This window comes from Lycorma delicatula, chromosome 1 (assembly GCF_047948215.1).
Source record: "Lycorma delicatula isolate Av1 chromosome 1, ASM4794821v1, whole genome shotgun sequence".
NCBI lineage: Eukaryota > Metazoa > Arthropoda > Insecta > Hemiptera > Fulgoridae > Lycorma > Lycorma delicatula.
In genome coordinates, this window is record NC_134455.1 from 347,963,838 (window position 1) to 347,983,484 (window position 19,647).

At 30.9% G+C, this 19,647-nt stretch overlaps 1 protein-coding gene across 7 annotated transcripts in view; it reads right to left on the reverse strand.

Moving 5' to 3' along the window:
• The window catches only part of LOC142334444 (uncharacterized), a 593,558-nt gene that overhangs the window by 80,624 nt on the left and 493,287 nt on the right, over nt 1-19,647 (reverse strand). For 4 of the 7 annotated variants that reach the window (XR_012758827.1, XM_075382442.1, XM_075382444.1 and 1 more), the window contains 2 exons: nt 16,840-16,903; nt 1,302-1,468 (listed from right to left, as the gene is read on the reverse strand). Coding sequence is in view for 6 of the 7 variants with exons in the window: in XM_075382442.1 (XP_075238557.1) it covers nt 1,302-1,449 (148 nt within the window). In the remaining variant the exon portion in view is untranslated. Of the gene's footprint in view, nt 1-1,301; nt 1,469-16,839; nt 16,904-18,355; nt 18,501-19,647 lie in introns of those variants that run through there. The other 3 variants (XM_075382443.1, XM_075382446.1, XM_075382445.1) reach the window with 3 other exon arrangements.

A 19,647-nucleotide genomic window follows, 5' to 3' on the forward strand; every position in this document is an offset into this window, starting at 1 on the left:
AAATGTTCAGTTATTTTCTAAACAGACCTCATACATTATCATTACTACATACTTCCAATAATAACTGATAAATTATTAGTACAATATTGCCACTTAAAAGTTTTTTTCAATTGTGATATAAACATGTTGCTCAAATTTTATTTCCACCTTATCTTCAGTACATTGTTCATCTTTAGTACACTGTTATGCACTTGATAAACCTCAAACTGATATGGTCAGCTTAATGATACTTCAGGATACATAATGCCAGTTGCCACATGTTGTTCCATGTTTTTATTTCAGTGCGCATGCACACAATTCATTACTTTTGGAATAACCCTAATGTTTTCCTAATTCTTATTTATGAAAACAACATCCTTTCAAAGCTATCTTCAATTTGGAAAAAAAGAAAAAGTCTGCTTCGTCAAACTCTGGATGGTTGGGTGGGTGAGGCACAATAGTTGTTTCATGTTTTTCCAGATTATGGAAAGATTATAATCTTTCCAGGTAAGATTATAATGTGTTGTCATACTTGATGCATCAACCAATTCTAGTTATACCATAGCTCAGGCTTCGTTATGCGCACAGCAACACTCAAATGGTGTAAAATTTACTTGTTGAACTCCTTGTTTGTCTGTTTATGTAGGACGGATTCATAATGTACCAAGACTTTCAAAAAAAAAACTACAAACACCACATTTCACTGACTCATGTAGGCTTTTTTTTTTGGTGGGGGTGATCCTTTCACATCCACAATGAATGTCTTGGTTTTCACACCATAAATGTAAACCAAGTCTCATCTCTTATTATAACATATTCAAAAGGTTTTCACTGGTAATGGCACCATCAAGAGATTTTGAATGACAAATTAGCAAACACCAAACTCATACAGTTTTTTCCAAATTCTTATAAATACTATATAATAAAGAATTACCTGCATTATTGTATATGTAAGATAAAATAAAAGTTAAGAAAAATGACAAAGAGGGCTGAACCCTGAGGCCTCTTGATTTTGATATGAAAACATTCACCATTTGCCTGTTGCCAATTCTCTGTAAATTCCCTGTAATTTACTCAGAAATAGGATAAAGTTGGAAGCTGTCATTTTGGATTTAAAGTAGAGGTCCCCCCCTCTTACTAGCTTGCAAAAGGGCACTGGTTAAAAAAAAACTCTATTGTAAGTTCACCTCTAGCCCTTGTTAGCTTTAGAGAGGTTTTCGTTTTACAAGATTCTGTTTAAGAAACATTTCAATACAATTCTGAAAAAAATATTATTATTATTATTATTACTAGAATATTAAAACATAAATAACAGAACTAACCAATATAAGCATTCATCTCTGCAATATTTATTCTTCTTTCCATTGTATTTATACCTAATAACGGAACAGACTGCTGGAATTTGATCATGTCAATGAAGGAACTAAAACCATTTGGCGGCATACTAAACCAATCAAAATCGTCACTCATCTTCAGCAATTTATATCTCCTTTAACAACAATAATTATTATATTTTTATTAAACTTCTCATTTTATCTGCAAAAATATTTGAGCTAATTACAAAAATCACAATATTAAGTAATAGTCTGTACAAATTTTCTTTTTTTTTCAAAAGATTTTTCTGAACATTCTTTTACCAAAATTATCATTCTGTTTACTGTTTTGATTCAGTTACAACAATAACTATTTTATTATAATTTCACAAAAATCATTTAATATTAGTAATAATCCATTGTTTGGGGCCAAAATTAATTCCAGAACCAAAAATAATCCTTCTCCAAACTTAATATCTTAACCTTAATTTTCGGTTCATGCCTCCACATGGTTTGCCTGGATAGCCTCTGGAAAATTGGAGATTTCTAGGCAGTGAACTAAATCGGAATTCCTCTCCAGCAAACAACCAGTGTTGTAACTAAAAGCGTGCTCCACTCAAAGCTGACTACCTTCGAAAGTCAATCATGGAAAGGTCTTTTAAGAAAATAATTCTAATGTCCAGCCCACAAACAGAGCAGGAAAAGGCTGCATCAGATTCAGTGAGCAGCTACCTGAACAATAATGGCAGATCGAAGTGCCTGGAATCACCCGCAGCACAAGAAAATTAAAAATAGGATTAAAATAAAACAGGTATATTACATCGCATGCAAAATTATCTTTTAAAAAGTCGGAATATTAAAAAACGTCAACAAATTAGATCATCAAAAAATCCTCACTGCTGGCTTGTAAGAAATAAGAAATATGAGCGAATCGCAAGGTTACAAAATTTACAACAGAATAATGGACAAATGGATCATGAAAAAATGCCCCAATTTGGAACAGGATTCATAGTATATTTAAAAATAATAGAATTTTAATAATTTTTAAAAGCAAAAAACAAAATTTATACCATCATAAATGCCCATGCCCCCAAACAATGACAAAAATAATCTAAATAAGAACAAGAAAGAAGTAGAAAAGTTTTGGGAACTCCTTGACTGAGTAATTACTCAAACAGATAAAAATAATATTTAAATCTTAATAGGGGACTTTTAACATCCAACTGGGCAAAGAAAAAATATACAGAGACATCATCAGTAAATAGACCTCATAGAAACATACGAATAAAATCGGACAGAGATTGATAGAACTGTACAGAGTAAATAATCTAATTACTTATTTTAAAAGAAAACCTAGCAAACTGAAAACATGGAAGCATCCTGATTGGTGAAAGGGGGAATGACAGTCAGATCCCATGTGTATGGACAGACCATTTCACAGAGAAATGTACAATATAAAAGTACTAAGAGGAGTTGACACAAGATCGGATCATTATCTAATCAAACTAAAGATAAAATTCATCCCGCTTAAAAAGGGAAAACAAAAAACAAGTAAGAAAAAGAGAAAATATGATCCTCTCCAGATCATCAGAAATGAGAAGTAACAGGAAAAAACCTAAGCTATGGGAAAATTAACAGATAATTTAGAAGAAATAATCCCTAATCTGAAAAAGGAAGCTGAAAAATTAGTTCCCCTAAACCCACAGAAAAAACACACTTGGTGGAACGAAGAATGTGACAAGAGTCCATGAAGAAAGATACCAAGCCTGGTTAAGATTTCAAAGTCAACAGAAGAAAATGCCACCTACCTCAAAAAAGTTAGAAAAACATTTTCCCAAATAATCAGGAAAACCAAAAGAGTCTCAAAAAGATTTAATAAATGTAAAGAAGATAATTACCATAAAACTAACTTTAGAGACTATTACAAAACGTTCCATAAACAATTAAAAAAGTACGATCCCCCAACACTAACGTTGAAGGATAAAAATGGAAAAGTAACACATACTAAGGAACAAGGAAATTATGGCAGAAGCATTCCAAAAGCTGTTGAACTTGATGATTAGAGGAAATCTTAAAAATTTACATTTATACCCCCTGTTAAAACTGACCAGCAAAAAATAACCCCCCCCCCTACAATCCAAGAATGTCTGTGCTAAAAGAAATGAAGAATTACAAGGCAAGTGGAGAAGACCAAGTTTTCATAGAAATGTGGAAATATGCTGGAGACACAATTCAAATCTCTCTGCACCTGAAAATATTCTCCAGAATTATTTTTTAATCGAATTTAAATACAATTAGAAGATGAGTGGGAGAATATAAAGGAATTTTAGACCCTGGAAAATTGCCCAGAACAAATGATCATGTTAAAATTAGTAATAGCGTATTATAAAAAATTACATAAACCTTATAATAACTTTGTAGATTTTAGGAAATCATACTATTGCAAGTAATTGCGAGTAATTTCCGCCTACATCCAGAATTAATTAGAATGATAGATAAAATTCACATTAATCAACACAAAATCAAAAGTTAAATTTAGAGAATTCTCTGAACCATTTCCCATGAAAATCCAATTAAGGTTGGTCTCTCCCCTCTTCTACTCAACTGCGCCTTATAATTTATCATGCGGGAGTGGTACGGTACAAAAAAAAATCAAAGGATAAAAGAAAACTGAAATCCTTATTCTCTGGGGATTTGCAGATGATCTCGCTTTGCTAGCAAACAATCTCCAAGAATCAAAATATAGCACAAAAGATTGATCTGAGAATATCCTTTGAAAAGATGTAAATAATGCTAACCAAACTCTCTACTCGCAAATAAAACCACAACAGATGACCAGGAAATAAAAACTGTCAATAGATTTAAATATTTAGAAGACTATCACTTACAATTTAGATGAAAAATTTACATGGAACAATCAACAAAAACTCACCAAAAACACGTACAATAATAAATGTCTAGTTACAAAACTGTGATCGAACCAGAGATAACATACTGAAGTGAAACTCTATTTAAAACAACTAACTCCAAGGCTATAGATAGAATTCTGGAAAATCAAGAGAAGGATAACAAGAACATGCATTAATAAAAAATATCAAAAAGATGGCCACTGGAGAATTCTCTCTAACGAAACAGTATATAATGGATTAGAACCTGTAACTAGTACAATCAGAAAAAAAAGAATTTTGTTCTTAGGACACTTAATCACAACACCTGGGAACAGATTGTCAAGACAAATCACAGAAAACCCCTGGGATGGTAAATATAATATAAAATTGATCACGGTAATTATGGAAGATTTGACAGAACTTGAAATAACAATAAAAGATTTAAGAGAAAAAACAGATGAAATTAAGAAATTGAAAAAGAAACAAACTATATTACAACCAAGAATGAATAAATAAGAAGATGGGGTGATTTCAGAGAGTGAAAGATAGGCAAAGTCAGAAAAGAAGAAATATTGGAAAAATAAGAAACTAAACAATCCTTCTTCAATTGACTAAAATGGTCCCATGCTGGCAAAAAAAAACATTGGACTCAAAAGTGTATTAAGAAATATTAAGAAGAGGCTATTTCTAAGGAAATCTTTTTAAAATTTATTAATGAATTTTAAGTTCATAGCAATTTTCTGCCATGTAACTTAACTTATCCTTGTTTATAAATCTTTGCTGAAAAGAATAGACACTTAAAAAAAGTAACAATATCCAGCTCTTATCAAAATAAACATAAAAATCAATTATTTTCATGAAACTCAACACAATTCTTTAATTTATGAGAAAGAGTCTTATTATCAATGCGGTTTTTAATAAATAACTGAATCATTTAAAAAATATTCCCACAAACATTTTTAAAAAACAAAAGATTTTCATCACAGATCTTGATTCACTGATTTTTGATTACTTTTAAATTTTCTCACAAAAGTAGGGATTTTCTTTATACAAAAAATATAAGTTCCAAGATTGGATCTTGGAATAGGTTCTATTACTAAGGTAATGGGAACTCATCGTTGAAGAAAACTGGTTTCGGAGACATTGAGAAAATGTCTTAAATGAGCTTTGCAACAAATTTCCCTTAAAGCCACATCCCAGTCAGAAAGCTGTTTGGTTTAAAATCAGGCACTCAGCGCTGCCTATGGGCAGCTTTAGTATTAAGAACATTTTGTATACTAATCAGTCGGAGTTGGACAGTCTTAAAGTATACATGCATGCCAGTACGGCCTCTGCATTATAGTAATATAATTTAATGTTGTTAATCTTATAAATATAGTCTATTTAGTTATCAATCAGTGTGTAATTATTTATTCATAATACAGTCCATTATTCTGCTACAACATACAGCCTGTTACAAAGCTGATCAACAAGAGCACCCATAAAGGGTTTTCAACCCAAGATCTCTTTTCACTATTTTCTGAACTGCTGAACTGGGAATATTTAGCTCTGAAAACCTTTTCATGGTCAACTAAAGGGCATATCAAAAACAGAATAACATCAGAGCTATTCAATCAACTGGAAGTACATTAAGGTCATTTTAAATGACTGGCCCATTGGAAAAGGCTTTTTTCCTACTTTTGCACTTAGTACATGGAGTTCCTTACCAAAACACTGAATGAATCTTTTTCTTATGTTCGCTCATGCACTCAAACATTAACATAACATCTTTCTTCAATTGAATACTCGCTTTTCTCTATCATTCCAACTTAACACTGCACAAAATTCAAAAGACTAACTGAACATGTGAAAATAACATCAACTTCTTAATTGAAAAAAGGACAGTTTATTCAAATCAACATTAAAAACACAATGTTTCATTAAAAAAAAATTTCATAATCAACTTATCTAGAAAAACCTACAACAATAATAGTCCAGTTAACTATTTTATTCAGTTTATCAATAGTAGTCTAGGTGAACGGGTATGTTTACACTGCATCTTATCTTCTAGTGATAATTTTTATACTTATGAACTTGCGCTAAACTTAATATTCTATTTATATTGTCATGTATTGTGTATTCTAAATGTACTGTGGTGAATTTATTAATACTAAACTCTAACTTTTAATTGCAAAAAAGTCTTGCAAAGCCCGAAATAAATCATTCAAAGTGGGAACAATCCAGAAATAATTTGTTGTGGCTGCAACTTTCGTTTCATGGTGCCTATGTAAACTTGAAAATAGATGAAATCAATTCCTACATGAAAGATAAAAATAAATGTAGATGCAAACTGTACAAAAGAGAAGAGAAAAAGCTGGTCTCTGTAAAGTTCAGTATCAAATGAGGAAATCTTGCTAACACAGGTGGTCCATCTACTCAATGAAATGAGAGAAAACAACAGAAGAATGGAGCGGGAATTAGAAAAATGTATCAAACTTTAACATGCAGATGTTGAAGATGTCCTAAAGAAAATTAATCTTCAAGAAAAACAATAATCCTTTTGCCTTGAGAAGACTGAAGCTCAATCTAAAAAAATTAATGACTTAAAGAAGGAAATTGAAGAATTACACTGCACTGTTTCTGAATTACAACAATATTCCAGAGTACTTTAAATCATATAAGTACCTGTGGATAAAAACCAAGACTTTTTGATTGTAGTTAAAGACAGTTGGAAATGGTCTAAGATGTGACATTAAGGATCAACAAATGGTTGCCAAGGTGACAAACTTCCAGTAATACTGATAAAAATTACAAGAAGAGACAAAGAGGAACTACTGCAAAGAAGAATAATTAAACAAGACTTTTTGCTTTCTGATGTATCACTTAAATCTTCCGTCTTATATTCCTGTATCTAAATTAAAATTTGTCTCCAAAAAGAAGAAAAGTACTAGCATTGGCGAGAAAAGAAAAAATGAAAAAGGTTTTAAATATTTGTGATTTCAGAATAACAAAATCATGATGAGGAAAGCATGTCAACTGCACTAGAAACAGTTAAAGATCTGAATAAATTTTGAATAAAGTTTTAATGTATAACATAATTATAAATAAGTTAATTTTTACTTTCTTTATTGTTATACCACTAACCTATTGAACAATGGTATGATCTATTACTTTTTTCAGTTTAAAACATTCAAAGAAAGTTTTGATCTATTTCTCCTTGTAAAAAGTAATTTAATGATAAATCTCTATGTAATGCGTTAACTGAGACTAAGATTTATAGTGACGAAATGAAACTTTACCCTATTGAGTACAAGTGTTATTCTGTTTGCAATGATGATTTTAGATCTGGCGAAATTGTAATTTATATAAAACTGATGTTTAAATTCAGTATGAAAAAATACTGCTTATTACTTAGATGGTTTAAAAGTATGTTTTTCAATAAATGAAACTAAAATTTGTGTTGCTACGTATAGATTTCGTAAGTAAGATGTCAGTAGATAAATTCCTAGGTGAAATGAACGATTTCCTGCTATTTATAAATGAAATTAGGTTATTGTTATAGATTATTATTGTTATTGTTATAGGTTAATTAACCTTCTGAAATCAAATACAATAGTAGACTAGTATAAATTAACTATGACTAATTTTGGTTTTGATTCCTTTGTTAATGAACCAACACGAGTGTGAGGGTTAACTACTTCATATTTGTACTCGCTCCACAAATAACATAAATATCATTTTCACGATATCACAATAATCTAAAATAGAAACTCCGAAGTTCAAAAAATAAATACCACCAGGAAATTTTAGCTAATTTAGGTGAAAACATGAAAAAGAGATGCCAAGAAATCGATAAAATATTAAGAGAAAATAAACCAAAAACAAAATAAGTATACTGAAAAGAGATTACCAGATAACTATGACTGATAAAGTCTAATTTCAAACAAATTGAATGATCATTATGATTAATGATATTTATACAAGTATTTAACTCTTCTCAATATAAATAAACAAATATAAGAATTAACAATTGTGTTATAGCATATTTCACTATAACACATTGTTCCCTTCAGCAAATTCTAATTCCTCAATGTTTTCAACCCATCAACAAACACTGAAATACTACTTAGTTAAATCCTTAAAACATAAAAAATCACCAGGTACTGTTGGTTGTAAGGTTGACAACATCAAGGTAGTAATCAGTGCTATCTCAGATGTTTTAGCATTTCTTTATAAACTCAGTAATGGCAACAGGAAAATTTTCTGAAAGCTTAATCAATCCAGTTCACAAAGGAAGCGAAAAAGACAACATTAATGATTATACACCTATTGCCCTGTCATCTGTATTTATAAAAATCCTGGAAAAGCTAATTAGAAACAGACTAACTAAATTTTTAATCAAAATTGAGTTTTATAACAAAAACTAATTAGGGTTTAGAAAAGAAGTAAACCAAGAGGATGCTATGCTATAAAAAATGAGCATTTTCTTGATTTTTATATTAAGCGTTTGATACTGTTGATCAAAAAATTCTACTACATACATAAACTCCATAATGCAGTAGTCAGAGGAATGTGGAACAATGGTTTGGAAATTTCCTCTCAGATAGATTCCAGCAAGTCGAAGTTGGGGCTTAATTTAAAGTACAAGCAGATCAGTAAAATGTGGAGTCCTTTAGGGCTCTGCCCTCTCAGCAGAACTGTCCTTGATATATATTAATGACCTACGTGAAAGAAACGTAAACAGATCCATCACAGCATTTGCTGATAATACAACACTGTGAATGATAAGTTAAAATCGTTAATAGTGATCTCTGTGACCACAACCTCTGGTTTCAAGTTGAACGCTTTAAGAATAAATAAATAAAACTAAAATGATTGTTTTTAATTTAAGAACTAATTCAATTCAGTCAATACTCTTTTAAAAACTCATTATAAAATGCAAAACTATTACCTGCAACTGCAAGAGGGTACAGGAAGTGAACAGTGCAAAATATTTAGACACAGATTGAATCAAAGTTGTCCTGGGCAGACCACTAGTGAAATTAGGGAAAGAACTAAATTATGGCTGTAGAAAACTTAATTTTATTCATAATCTCTGTTCAGAGTATATTATAAAATTAATATACTACCCTTTAATTGAAAGTAGACTTCATTACGGAATATCAATATCAATGCGAAGAGGAGCCTTATTAAAACCTCTTAAAGAAGACAAAAATACATAGTGAGAACTACTCTCAAAAAACCCTGACATTTAATTCCATTTTCTGGAAATGGAACCTCTTACCCCTTACATACTTGTACTTCTGTAAAACTCCAGTAATATTAAAATAAAAATCGACCAGCAGGAACAAAATTACATTCACACTGTTTGCAATACACAAACATGCAGCATCAAACTGCCGAAACCTAACAAAGGAATTTTCCATAGATTTTATCTTTTTATAACAGCATTAATTTTCAATCAAATCCCTGCAGACATCAAACAACTAAAAACAATTATTAATATTTTCGCACTATACAGTTATTTGCATTTGCCATTATGGTCAATGGCCCATCCATTGCCCCAATAGGCAGGACATTAACCCATCCTTTGGGTTGGGTCCGCCGCTCACCTCATCTATTTACTTCATCCTGCTTCTTCCTTGCTTCCTTTCCCCTCAACCTTTGAATGCAATTAAGATTCTACTCAGATTCGATGTAATTAAGATTCTATTAAAATAGAACATAAAAATACTTAAGAAACTCATTAATATGCGTAATTTATAAAAAAAAAAAAGACTTCTAACATTCTCAGTTAATTTATTTATGTGCAATCATATTTCAAATGTCAATCTAAAATATTTTATAAATAATTACAATGGTAAGAAAAATCCAAATTGATACATTTAACAGGACATGACTCAACCACAATTAGAATTATGAATTTTAACTTTCATTTCAATTTCATATTTTGAATTATTAAAATGAGTTGCTTTAGTTTTATTATATGAGGTTTGTAAATAAATTAATGAGACTGGTTCAGAAAAACTTTTTATTTACAATCCAATTATACATACTCTACCACCTTTGAAATAGTTCCCTTGGGAAGCCACGCAATGCTTCAGACAGTTTTCCCACTTATCATGGCAGGGTTGGAACTCAGAAACAGGAAGAAGTCACAGGGACTCAAGTCAGGTGAATAAGGTGATTGAGGAACTAGAAAAATGTTTTTCTTTGCCAAAAACACATTAATTGAGAGTGCAGTATGACAAGGTGCATTGTCATTGATGCAGCAATTGTCTTTGATGGCTGGTCTCACTTGGGCAACTCTTTTCCAGTCTTTCAAAAATTTCTCAGTAAAGATACTCATTTACAATCTGTCTAGTAGGCAAAAACTCCTTATGGACAATGCCATTACTATCAAAGAAACAAATTAGCATGGTTTTGATTTCTGATTTGCTCATTTTTGCTTTTTTCGAACGTGAGTTTGAAGTGTGTCACTCCTTGCTCTGGCGTTTTGTTTCTGGGTCGTACTCAAATACTCATATCCAAGATTCATCACCAGTAATAACACATTTTTTTAGAAAATCAGGATCAGTTTCAATTCGCCCTAGAAGAAAGCAGCACAATTCCACCCTGTTGTTTTTCTGTTCAACAGTGAGATTTTTTGGGTCCAATTTTGCACAGACTTTTTCATGTCCAATTTGTTTGTCAAAATTTTATGGACTGTGGTATGGTTCAAATTCAATTGTTCTGCAATCATTCTGACAGTTAATCACCGGTCGTACCGTATCAAGTCCTTGATTCACTCAACATTGTCGTCACTTTTGACATTAACGGTCTTGCAGAGCGTGGATGGTCTGCAACTGATTCCTGGTCATCTGAAAATGCTTTAACCACCTAAGAACTTGGGGTCATGACAGAACATCATCTCCATATGCCCTTTCCAATTTTGAAAAAGTTTCAATAGCATTCTCACAGAGTTACACAAAACTTGATTGCACAACATTACTCATAATTAATATCACTCATTTTTGTTAATGCACAACAAAAACTCGTTTCAGGAAAAGTTTGTTTACATCTCATATAGCCACAATAAACTAAAAATATTAATACCTAATATAAATCAGCTGTTCATATAACCATATGTTTACTAGTAATTTTACAGTGTTGCCACTTTAGTTACATTACTAACTAACTAGTCTAACAATACTAACTAACAGTTAGTCTACTAACTGTAAATAGTCTCATTACTTTATTTACAGACCTTGTAATTAACTTAGAAAATTGCTATCTAATCAATTTTTTATCATACAAATACTCCCACTTGCTACAAATAATAACCCATTAACAATTCATCATCAAAAGTAACTGCAGTGTCATCTGTGAACCAGTAAATTTTTCCTTGATGTCATAAGATCCATAAAGTTTAGACAAGCTATTTATATAAATTATGAAAAAATATTGATATTAACATTACCCCTTGAGGAATACTATATTGAATCCTTGGGAAGCAATCTGAAGAAAATGCCAGGATTTGTGGTGAAACAATTCATAGTAGTAACTGCACCATAGTAATGCACCTGCTCAAATTTCACTGCTCGTTTATGAATTTTTGGCCAAAAATAACACCATTATGATGCCTCATCCTAGGTATTCACTGGACATCCCTCCCTGTGACTTCTTCCTATTCCCCAAGCTGAAAAGAACCATGAAAGGTGATGTTTTGCCAACATTGAAGAGATAAAGACAAAATCACTGAAGAAGCTAAACACCATACCAAAAATTGTCTTCCAGAGGTGCTTCAAAGATTGGAAAAATATTGGCATAAATGTATTATATCTGAAAAGGAGTACTTTGAAGGAGATAAAATCAACATTAATGAATAAATAAAAATTTTTTGAGAAAACTAAAATTGTATGAATTTTTTTTATCAAACCTCATATCTGACCACCAGATATATTACCCAAATGAAAATCAACTGACCCCAAAATAAGATCATGAGTAATTAATCCAAAATTCATTACATAAATATGTGCATTCCAACCACAGGTTTTTTAACAAAAAATATGACCAATACATGACAATTTTTATCTCGCCTGTGTTAGAAGTTCTAGTAGGGAAATTAGTAAGGGAAAAGTATCCAAATCAACATAAAACATACATGTAGATGTTGATATTGATTGCCACCGATTTCTTAAGCACTGCTTACAAAATTAAATCATATTAATATCCCTAGAAAGAAAATGACATCTAATTTCAGATAATTTTGATAAATGAGTTTAAACTTTCAATGAATTAAGATGTATGAGGAGTAGCTGAAATATAATAAACATAATGGGAGAACAAAATGTTGCACTAAGTGATAAGTGTGCTGCCATCTTGTTTCATTCCCCTAACACTGACATTCCAAAACTTGTTGACCCACACCCCTCTCATTTTCTGTCAGTCGACATTGTTAAGACACATTGACATATGTCAATGTGCCTCAACACAACGTGCAGTGATTGAAATTTTAAAAGTGGAAAAATTTAATGTTAGTGCCACTCATCATCATATTAAAAGCCATTTATGGTGATGAAACTGCTGATTGAACTCTTAACAGTAGCTGGGCAATAAAATTTTGTGTATCAAAATCTGGTAAAGTGAACAATGAAGACAAACCACGCAATAGTTGACCAATTTCTGAGGCTTATGAGAGGCATCAAAAGGAGGTGGATGAATTGATTCAAAATGGCTGTTGCATCACACAACAATGAATTGCCACATATATAGGATTTCAAAAGAACAAGCAGGACACATTATTGCACAACTGTACTATCCTAAAATCTGTTCGCAGTGGCTGCCATGCAAACTCACAGAAAAGAACAAACAACAATGAAAGAAATATTGTGAACAGTTTCTGAAAAATTATCTAGACAAGAGAGATGACTTTCGTTTCAATATTGCGATGAGGGATGAAATTTTGATGCATCAATAGGAACTGGAAGAAAATTGACAAAGAATGAAATAATGCATTGTGGTTCGCCGCAATCAAAAAAAAAATAAAACAAAACCATTTGTAAAAAAGAATTTCTTTGACAGTAATTTGGTATTCCAAACACATGTCGATGACTAACTACCTAGAAGCCAGATCCAACTGTAAATTCTATGCAATATATAAAGACTTTAAACACCTTCGGAAATGTGTATGTCATGTTCAGCACTTCACGAAGTATATAAACCAAATATTTGCTATTTTGATTGATAACATTCTGCCATTTTTGAGGCAAAAATAATAATCCCATCATTGTAAAACCTTCTGTCTTTTATGAATGAAAAACTCTTATAGGCAATTTTCACAGGCCTCTTTTGAAGCCAGCTTAATATTGTTAGGAAAGTTCTGACTTTCCTAAGAGACCGAGGTAAATGTTAGTCTGATGGTACAAGATCAAGATTATATGGTGGATGCATCAAAACGTCCTGGCCCAGATCTCACAATTTTCAACAGGTTATCAAAGATGTATGGGGTCTGGCACTGTGGTGAAAGACAACAACAACTTTCCTATCTATAAATTCTGCTCGCTTGGCGTAATCCTTCCAGTCATTGACAACAGAGGTTAGAATTAAATATTAGACCAGTAGCATCAGCTCATAGTGAATAATCCCTTTTCTCTCCTACCACACACATAGAATCACTTTTCTTGGCATCAATCCTGGCTTGTTTGCAAAGCTTTACCTTGCTACAACATCATTGTTGTATGTGATCCATTTTTTATCACTCAAAATGAGCTATTTCACAAATAAAGTAGATTATGTGGCAAGAACAAGTAAAGGAAGAATAGAAAAGTTGAAAATTATTGATATTAATTCATAGGGGACTAAGGTGACAGAGGACTGACGAAAATGGAAAAGAAGGGTGCCAAAGAAGCCTTCACTAAGAGAAAATTACTGTGTAATAAAAGTCCAGATTTAGATTTGAGGAAGAGATTAGCCAAATGCTATGTATGGAGTGTCTTTTATACGGTAGTAAATCATGGATGTTGAGGAAGTGGGAAAAGAACTATATTGAGGCTTTTGAAATGTGGATATAATGAAGTATTACGAAAGAAAGATGGATGGATAAAGTGAGGAATGATGAAGTAATGAACAGGATTAAAGAAGAAAAAGCACTTATGCAGCAAGCATACAAAGGAAAAGGAAACTAGTTAGGACATGTGGTTAAAGGGAGAGGAATCTTGACAACTGCATCAGAAGAATCAGTGGAAAGAGAAAGGAAGTAAGGAAGAGCAATGATGAAGTTAATAGATGAGATGAAAACTGGAAACTACAAGGGGTATGAAGATAATTTAGGACAAAAATGGATAGAAACTGTGGTACCGTAATGAACATGCCATCAGGCAGAACACCAGATGAAGATGACTACACTTTCCTTAGAATAATTTTTTTTTAACATTTGGTGAACAATCTCTTTATGTAATAATCTATTTTCAATTTCCAAACCAGATACTTTTGTTACGATTTTATCAAATTTATCACTAAAATATTGGACAGAAGTAGTTGAAAGTTCATGGAAGAATTTTGTAGTTAAAATTTTTTATTGATAAAAGATTTTAAATCATTTAAATCACCTACTTCATTATATTATCACTAAACTGGATCACTGAATCACTACCATTTGAGCACGTTTTACTCACTTAAATTGTATTTAAATGCAATTAATATGAAATTACTTTTTTACAAACAGTGGGTGAATCTTTGCTTCTCAGTATATTGAACAGCTAATTCATCACACCATAGAGGTACCACCGGTTTCATCAATAAATGTACAAATGTTTATGTAATTAGATAATGTTTATTTTAATAATTAGCTCATTGTTTTATTATTATTATTAAATTGTAGTAATTGCACAATAATTCGACTTAAATGTTCATCTATGTTTACATAATGTTTTATGAATATTAATTACACATTTTGAAATTGTTATATTAAGTGTAAGTTGACTCATTAAAGATTACATTTTAACTAACTAGACAATATTTTCTTAAGATAAAGAGTAACAGAAGAAAAAGTAATTTAAGTATAACAAACCAATTAGATAAGAAGAAATAACACATAAGATTCATAATTGAACAAACAGTAATAATTACTATATTATTATAGTACAATCAGTTTGTTTCACAAACTTGGTTAGATATATTCATAATTCTGTTGCTGACAGTATCTGAGTTGATCAATTACTGTGATTTTTTAAAAATGAACACAAGAAAATTTTGTTTATTGATCGAACAAATTTTCTGTAAAGGATAAACCACACAGAAAAATAAATCCAAGCCGTATAAAAATTATAGTGAGTCAGCTTCATTAATTACATTAGTTTACAAGTACTTCAGTTATTTTTAGTGCGATAATATAACAGAAACATGTCATTCCAGATTATAAACATTCAGGATGGCCTGTTGAGATTACAACTGCATAGATTATTGGAAAAATTCATGATGCGGTTATGGAAGTAGAAGATTCAAAGTGCATGAAATCACTAAGATAACAGGCACTTAAAATGAATCCATCGCATTTTATATGAACATTTACATTTGAAAAAACTGTTCCCAAGGTAGGTGCTACATCTGTTCATTATCAATCAAAAGTATGAAGAAGCTCAGTTTAGCTCTTTCAGTGTAACAAAGAGGAAGATCTGCACTGCTTGATAACAGTGAAATTTGGATATACATAAATATTAACCTGAAACCAAGAAACAGTGAAAACAGTTGGTTTGTAATCATAGCACTTGCTCCAAAAAAGACGAAAACACCAAAATTAGGGGGATTTTTGTGCAGTTTCATAAACTGATGAATCTGGATGTATCACTGCCAACCTGAAACCAAGTAATGGTAAAAAAAAAAAAAAATCATCAAGTTGCAATTGGAGAACTATACGTCTGATGAAAAAGGAAGTACTTTTCCAACAGCATTATACCCCAGCTCACTCTTCTGCAATTACAATACTAAAATTACACTATAGAATTCTTTCATATCCTTCTATTTGGCAGTATTACCTGTTTCCAAATATGAAGAAGTGGTTACCTGTAAAGAGATTTAAATGAAATGATGAACTTATTGGTGAAACATCTGCCATTTTGAAGGCTTTGATAAATCATATAAGAATGAGATCAAAAGACTTGAGCATTGTTGGAGTAAGTGTACAAATTTACAAGATTATATTGAGAAATAAAAAAAAACATTTTTTCTGAAAAATTGTATCTTTTTTATTTTTGCAAGGACTAATCAAATACTCCTTAGGTATGCACACACACACACACACAACACAAGGCATCCATCTCATACAGGCAAGATGAATGCCAATGCTTGGAGAAACCTAAGATAGACATATTATTCTCATTTCACAACTACTCTATAGGTAACTTGTCTACTCAACACCCATGTACCCTTTCTCTTATCTTTTCTTCCTCAGAGATTTAATGTGGATTTGAGTTAAATGTTATGTGTTTTTTGTTCCAAACTATTTGAATTTCAGTGTCCTCAGCGTGTGTTTAATTTGAAGGAGAATTCTGCCTATAAATGAACCAATGGCTGCATAAAAATGGGGCTAAGATTCTTATTGAATAAAGCCTGTTTTGTAATCCTTTCTAACTGATCATTTTTTTTTAATAACCCAGTGCATAAATACCTTCAAATTGTTTGTTTTTCTGCCAAATACATACCAAAATTACAGGGATTTTTGTGCCGTTTTGTAAGTTGATGAATCTTGGATATATCACTGCCAACCTGAAACCAAGGAACAGTAAAAAAAAAATTGAGTGGGAACTCTACAAAGAAGACAAAACACACCTTTTCTGCCAAATACACTAAAATTTCTATACAGAATGATATAAAAAATTATAAGCACATTATAATTTTCTGCTGAATTCTGAACTAAGGGCAATTTTGAAGAAAAAATAATGTTAAGCTTTTCAGTGCTTACATATTTCAATTTCAGAAAAAATGAATAAAACAATAAATTTATTAATGTATATTTATAACACAAGATAAGATTCATAACCTAAGGTAAGATTTTTCATCTAATTCTCATTCAACACCATGTCACATATTTTAAAAAACATACCTAGGCTTAATCAATGAAACAGTAATCAAGGAAATAAAATTCTATTGCAGTAATACTGCTGATAAAAATGTTATATAAGAATTTAACATTTTTTTTAAAAAAGAACAAACTTGATTAGAGAATATATAAATGCTTTAACAGATGAACAATTATACATTTGTAGTAATGCAACTTGTAACTTGAATTTCCAGACATTTCTAAAATTATAAGAATTAAATGGGAATATTATTAAAAAAATTCTCACAAATCAAAAATATTTCATGCTATTGTCTTCAGAGACATAAGTGAATATGTATATGAATCAAAATGCTACATGCAACCTGATATATAGACAAAACTGACATCCAATTTCAGGGGCATCTAATAAAACACTTTCTGATGTCAAAGAATGCTTTATATCCACAGCCTTTACTTATGATAAGAAAATATACACAAAATACAAAGTGAGATATGAATAAACAAGAATGATGTACGAATAAAATTTAAATCATCTCTTTTAAACATTGTAAAATCTCCTACATGGATAAAACTTTGTAAATTAATATGAAAAATTTTTAAAACTACGGAAAAAATGTTGATATACAATAGGCAAAATAGATAGATAACAAGCGATAACAGGCATATTTTAATTACCAATAAACATATAAATTGCTTCCTTAACGAAAATTGCTTTAAGTGCAGTTTTTTTTTTTTAAGTGTATAGTTATCTAGCTTCAACTGAGAATAAAAATTAAGGTAATTATTTTAAACCTTAATCAGTTTTTAAAAAGTAACTGCAGTTATATTTATACTTCAAAATATAATTGTAATTGGGCTTATACTGTTTTAAGAGACTATAAATAAAATTAAAATAAATTCCTGGTCATCGACATAAAAACCTGCATAATTTTTATAATGGAACACTAATTTTGATAACAACAAAAATCATAGCTATAGCCGTTAAAAAACAAACTTTCACATTAAAAAATTTATCAGTTTCGTATATGAAAATATTATAAATTTATGTAAATAATTATCTTATTTTCAAGACTATTAAAGGATTTTAAACATGGAAAGTTAAAAACATTTCAAGACAGAACAATCAGAAACAAACAAATTGCATAACCTAGACATACCAAAATGAGCGGTACGGAAAACAAAATAATGCTCTTGTGCGGCAGAAATCACACAGTAAAAAAAAAGAAATAGCATAATCTCTAAACTCAATACGTTTGGATAACGAACTCCATCCGTATCAACAACTACTGTAAACACCGGCATTAACACATGGTTTAACATTGTACCAACTTTTAAACAGAAGTATTAATGGCTCACTTTCAAATTAATTGAGTTATCAACAGTTTTTATGTTTAATATTTTCAAAATATTTTCTTATATTTCGTCAAGCTGATCAAACGATTTAATAATTTTATAAAGTTTATAATAAACATATCAATAATTCACTTTACGTTGGATTTATAACCAGTTTTTTCTTCGTCATTCAAATTTTGTTTTTTTCACCTTATCGTTCTCTAGCTATGGATTAGTCAACGAAAACCATTTACGTTGTAAATACGTTGGTGAAGATTAAGAATGAAATAAAATTAAATCTAATTAGTACGTTATTAAAAAGTAATAGTTTTGTGTAAGCATTATTAATGAAATTATTTACTTAATACAATATGAAGCCTACTTTATATACTCAACAAAAAATTGGAAACAAGCACATATTTTATTTCATTATTAAAAGAAACTTAATAAAATTGACGGAACTCTATAATAATTTCGAACCTATGAAAAAAAAACTGTTACGTTGCGTAACTATTTCAAACTCGCTACAGCTCGGTCGTTCTAATAGTCGCCGCATCTCTTATGAAGCACTATGGGGTCTTTGAAGAAGGGACATTGAAGATAATGATAATACAGAATGTTCAACTTAAAAGAGAATCATCACTCATTGGTATGGGTAAAATAAGGTTAAAGATGTTGATACGACTGGAGTTGGTCTGGGAAAGTCTGCTGAAGGCCTACACATTTGGGTACTGCCAGTCTGTGTAAAGCATTAGCTTTTAGAACAAGGATGCGTAAAAGTGTGTTGTTTATTAAAATGCAGTTAACTGTTGAAGAACGTGTATTCGTTATGGAACTAATTTTGAGATAAAATCTCATGTTGTGCGTCAGCGAAAGTTCGGTGAGAAATTTGAAACGGAACCACCAGTGAAAAGTATTATTCAGAAGTTAGCTAAAAAATTTCGTGAAACAGATTCGGTGTTAGACCAGAAACGTGTCCGACACAAGTCAGAAACAAAAAAAAAACCCGTGTCCGATGCAGGGTACGTTTTTATGGCCAGTAACGGACATTCAAACGGTAGTTACAAGATCTCCTCATAAATCTTTGCATAGCCTAAGGAAGGAAACGAACATTTCG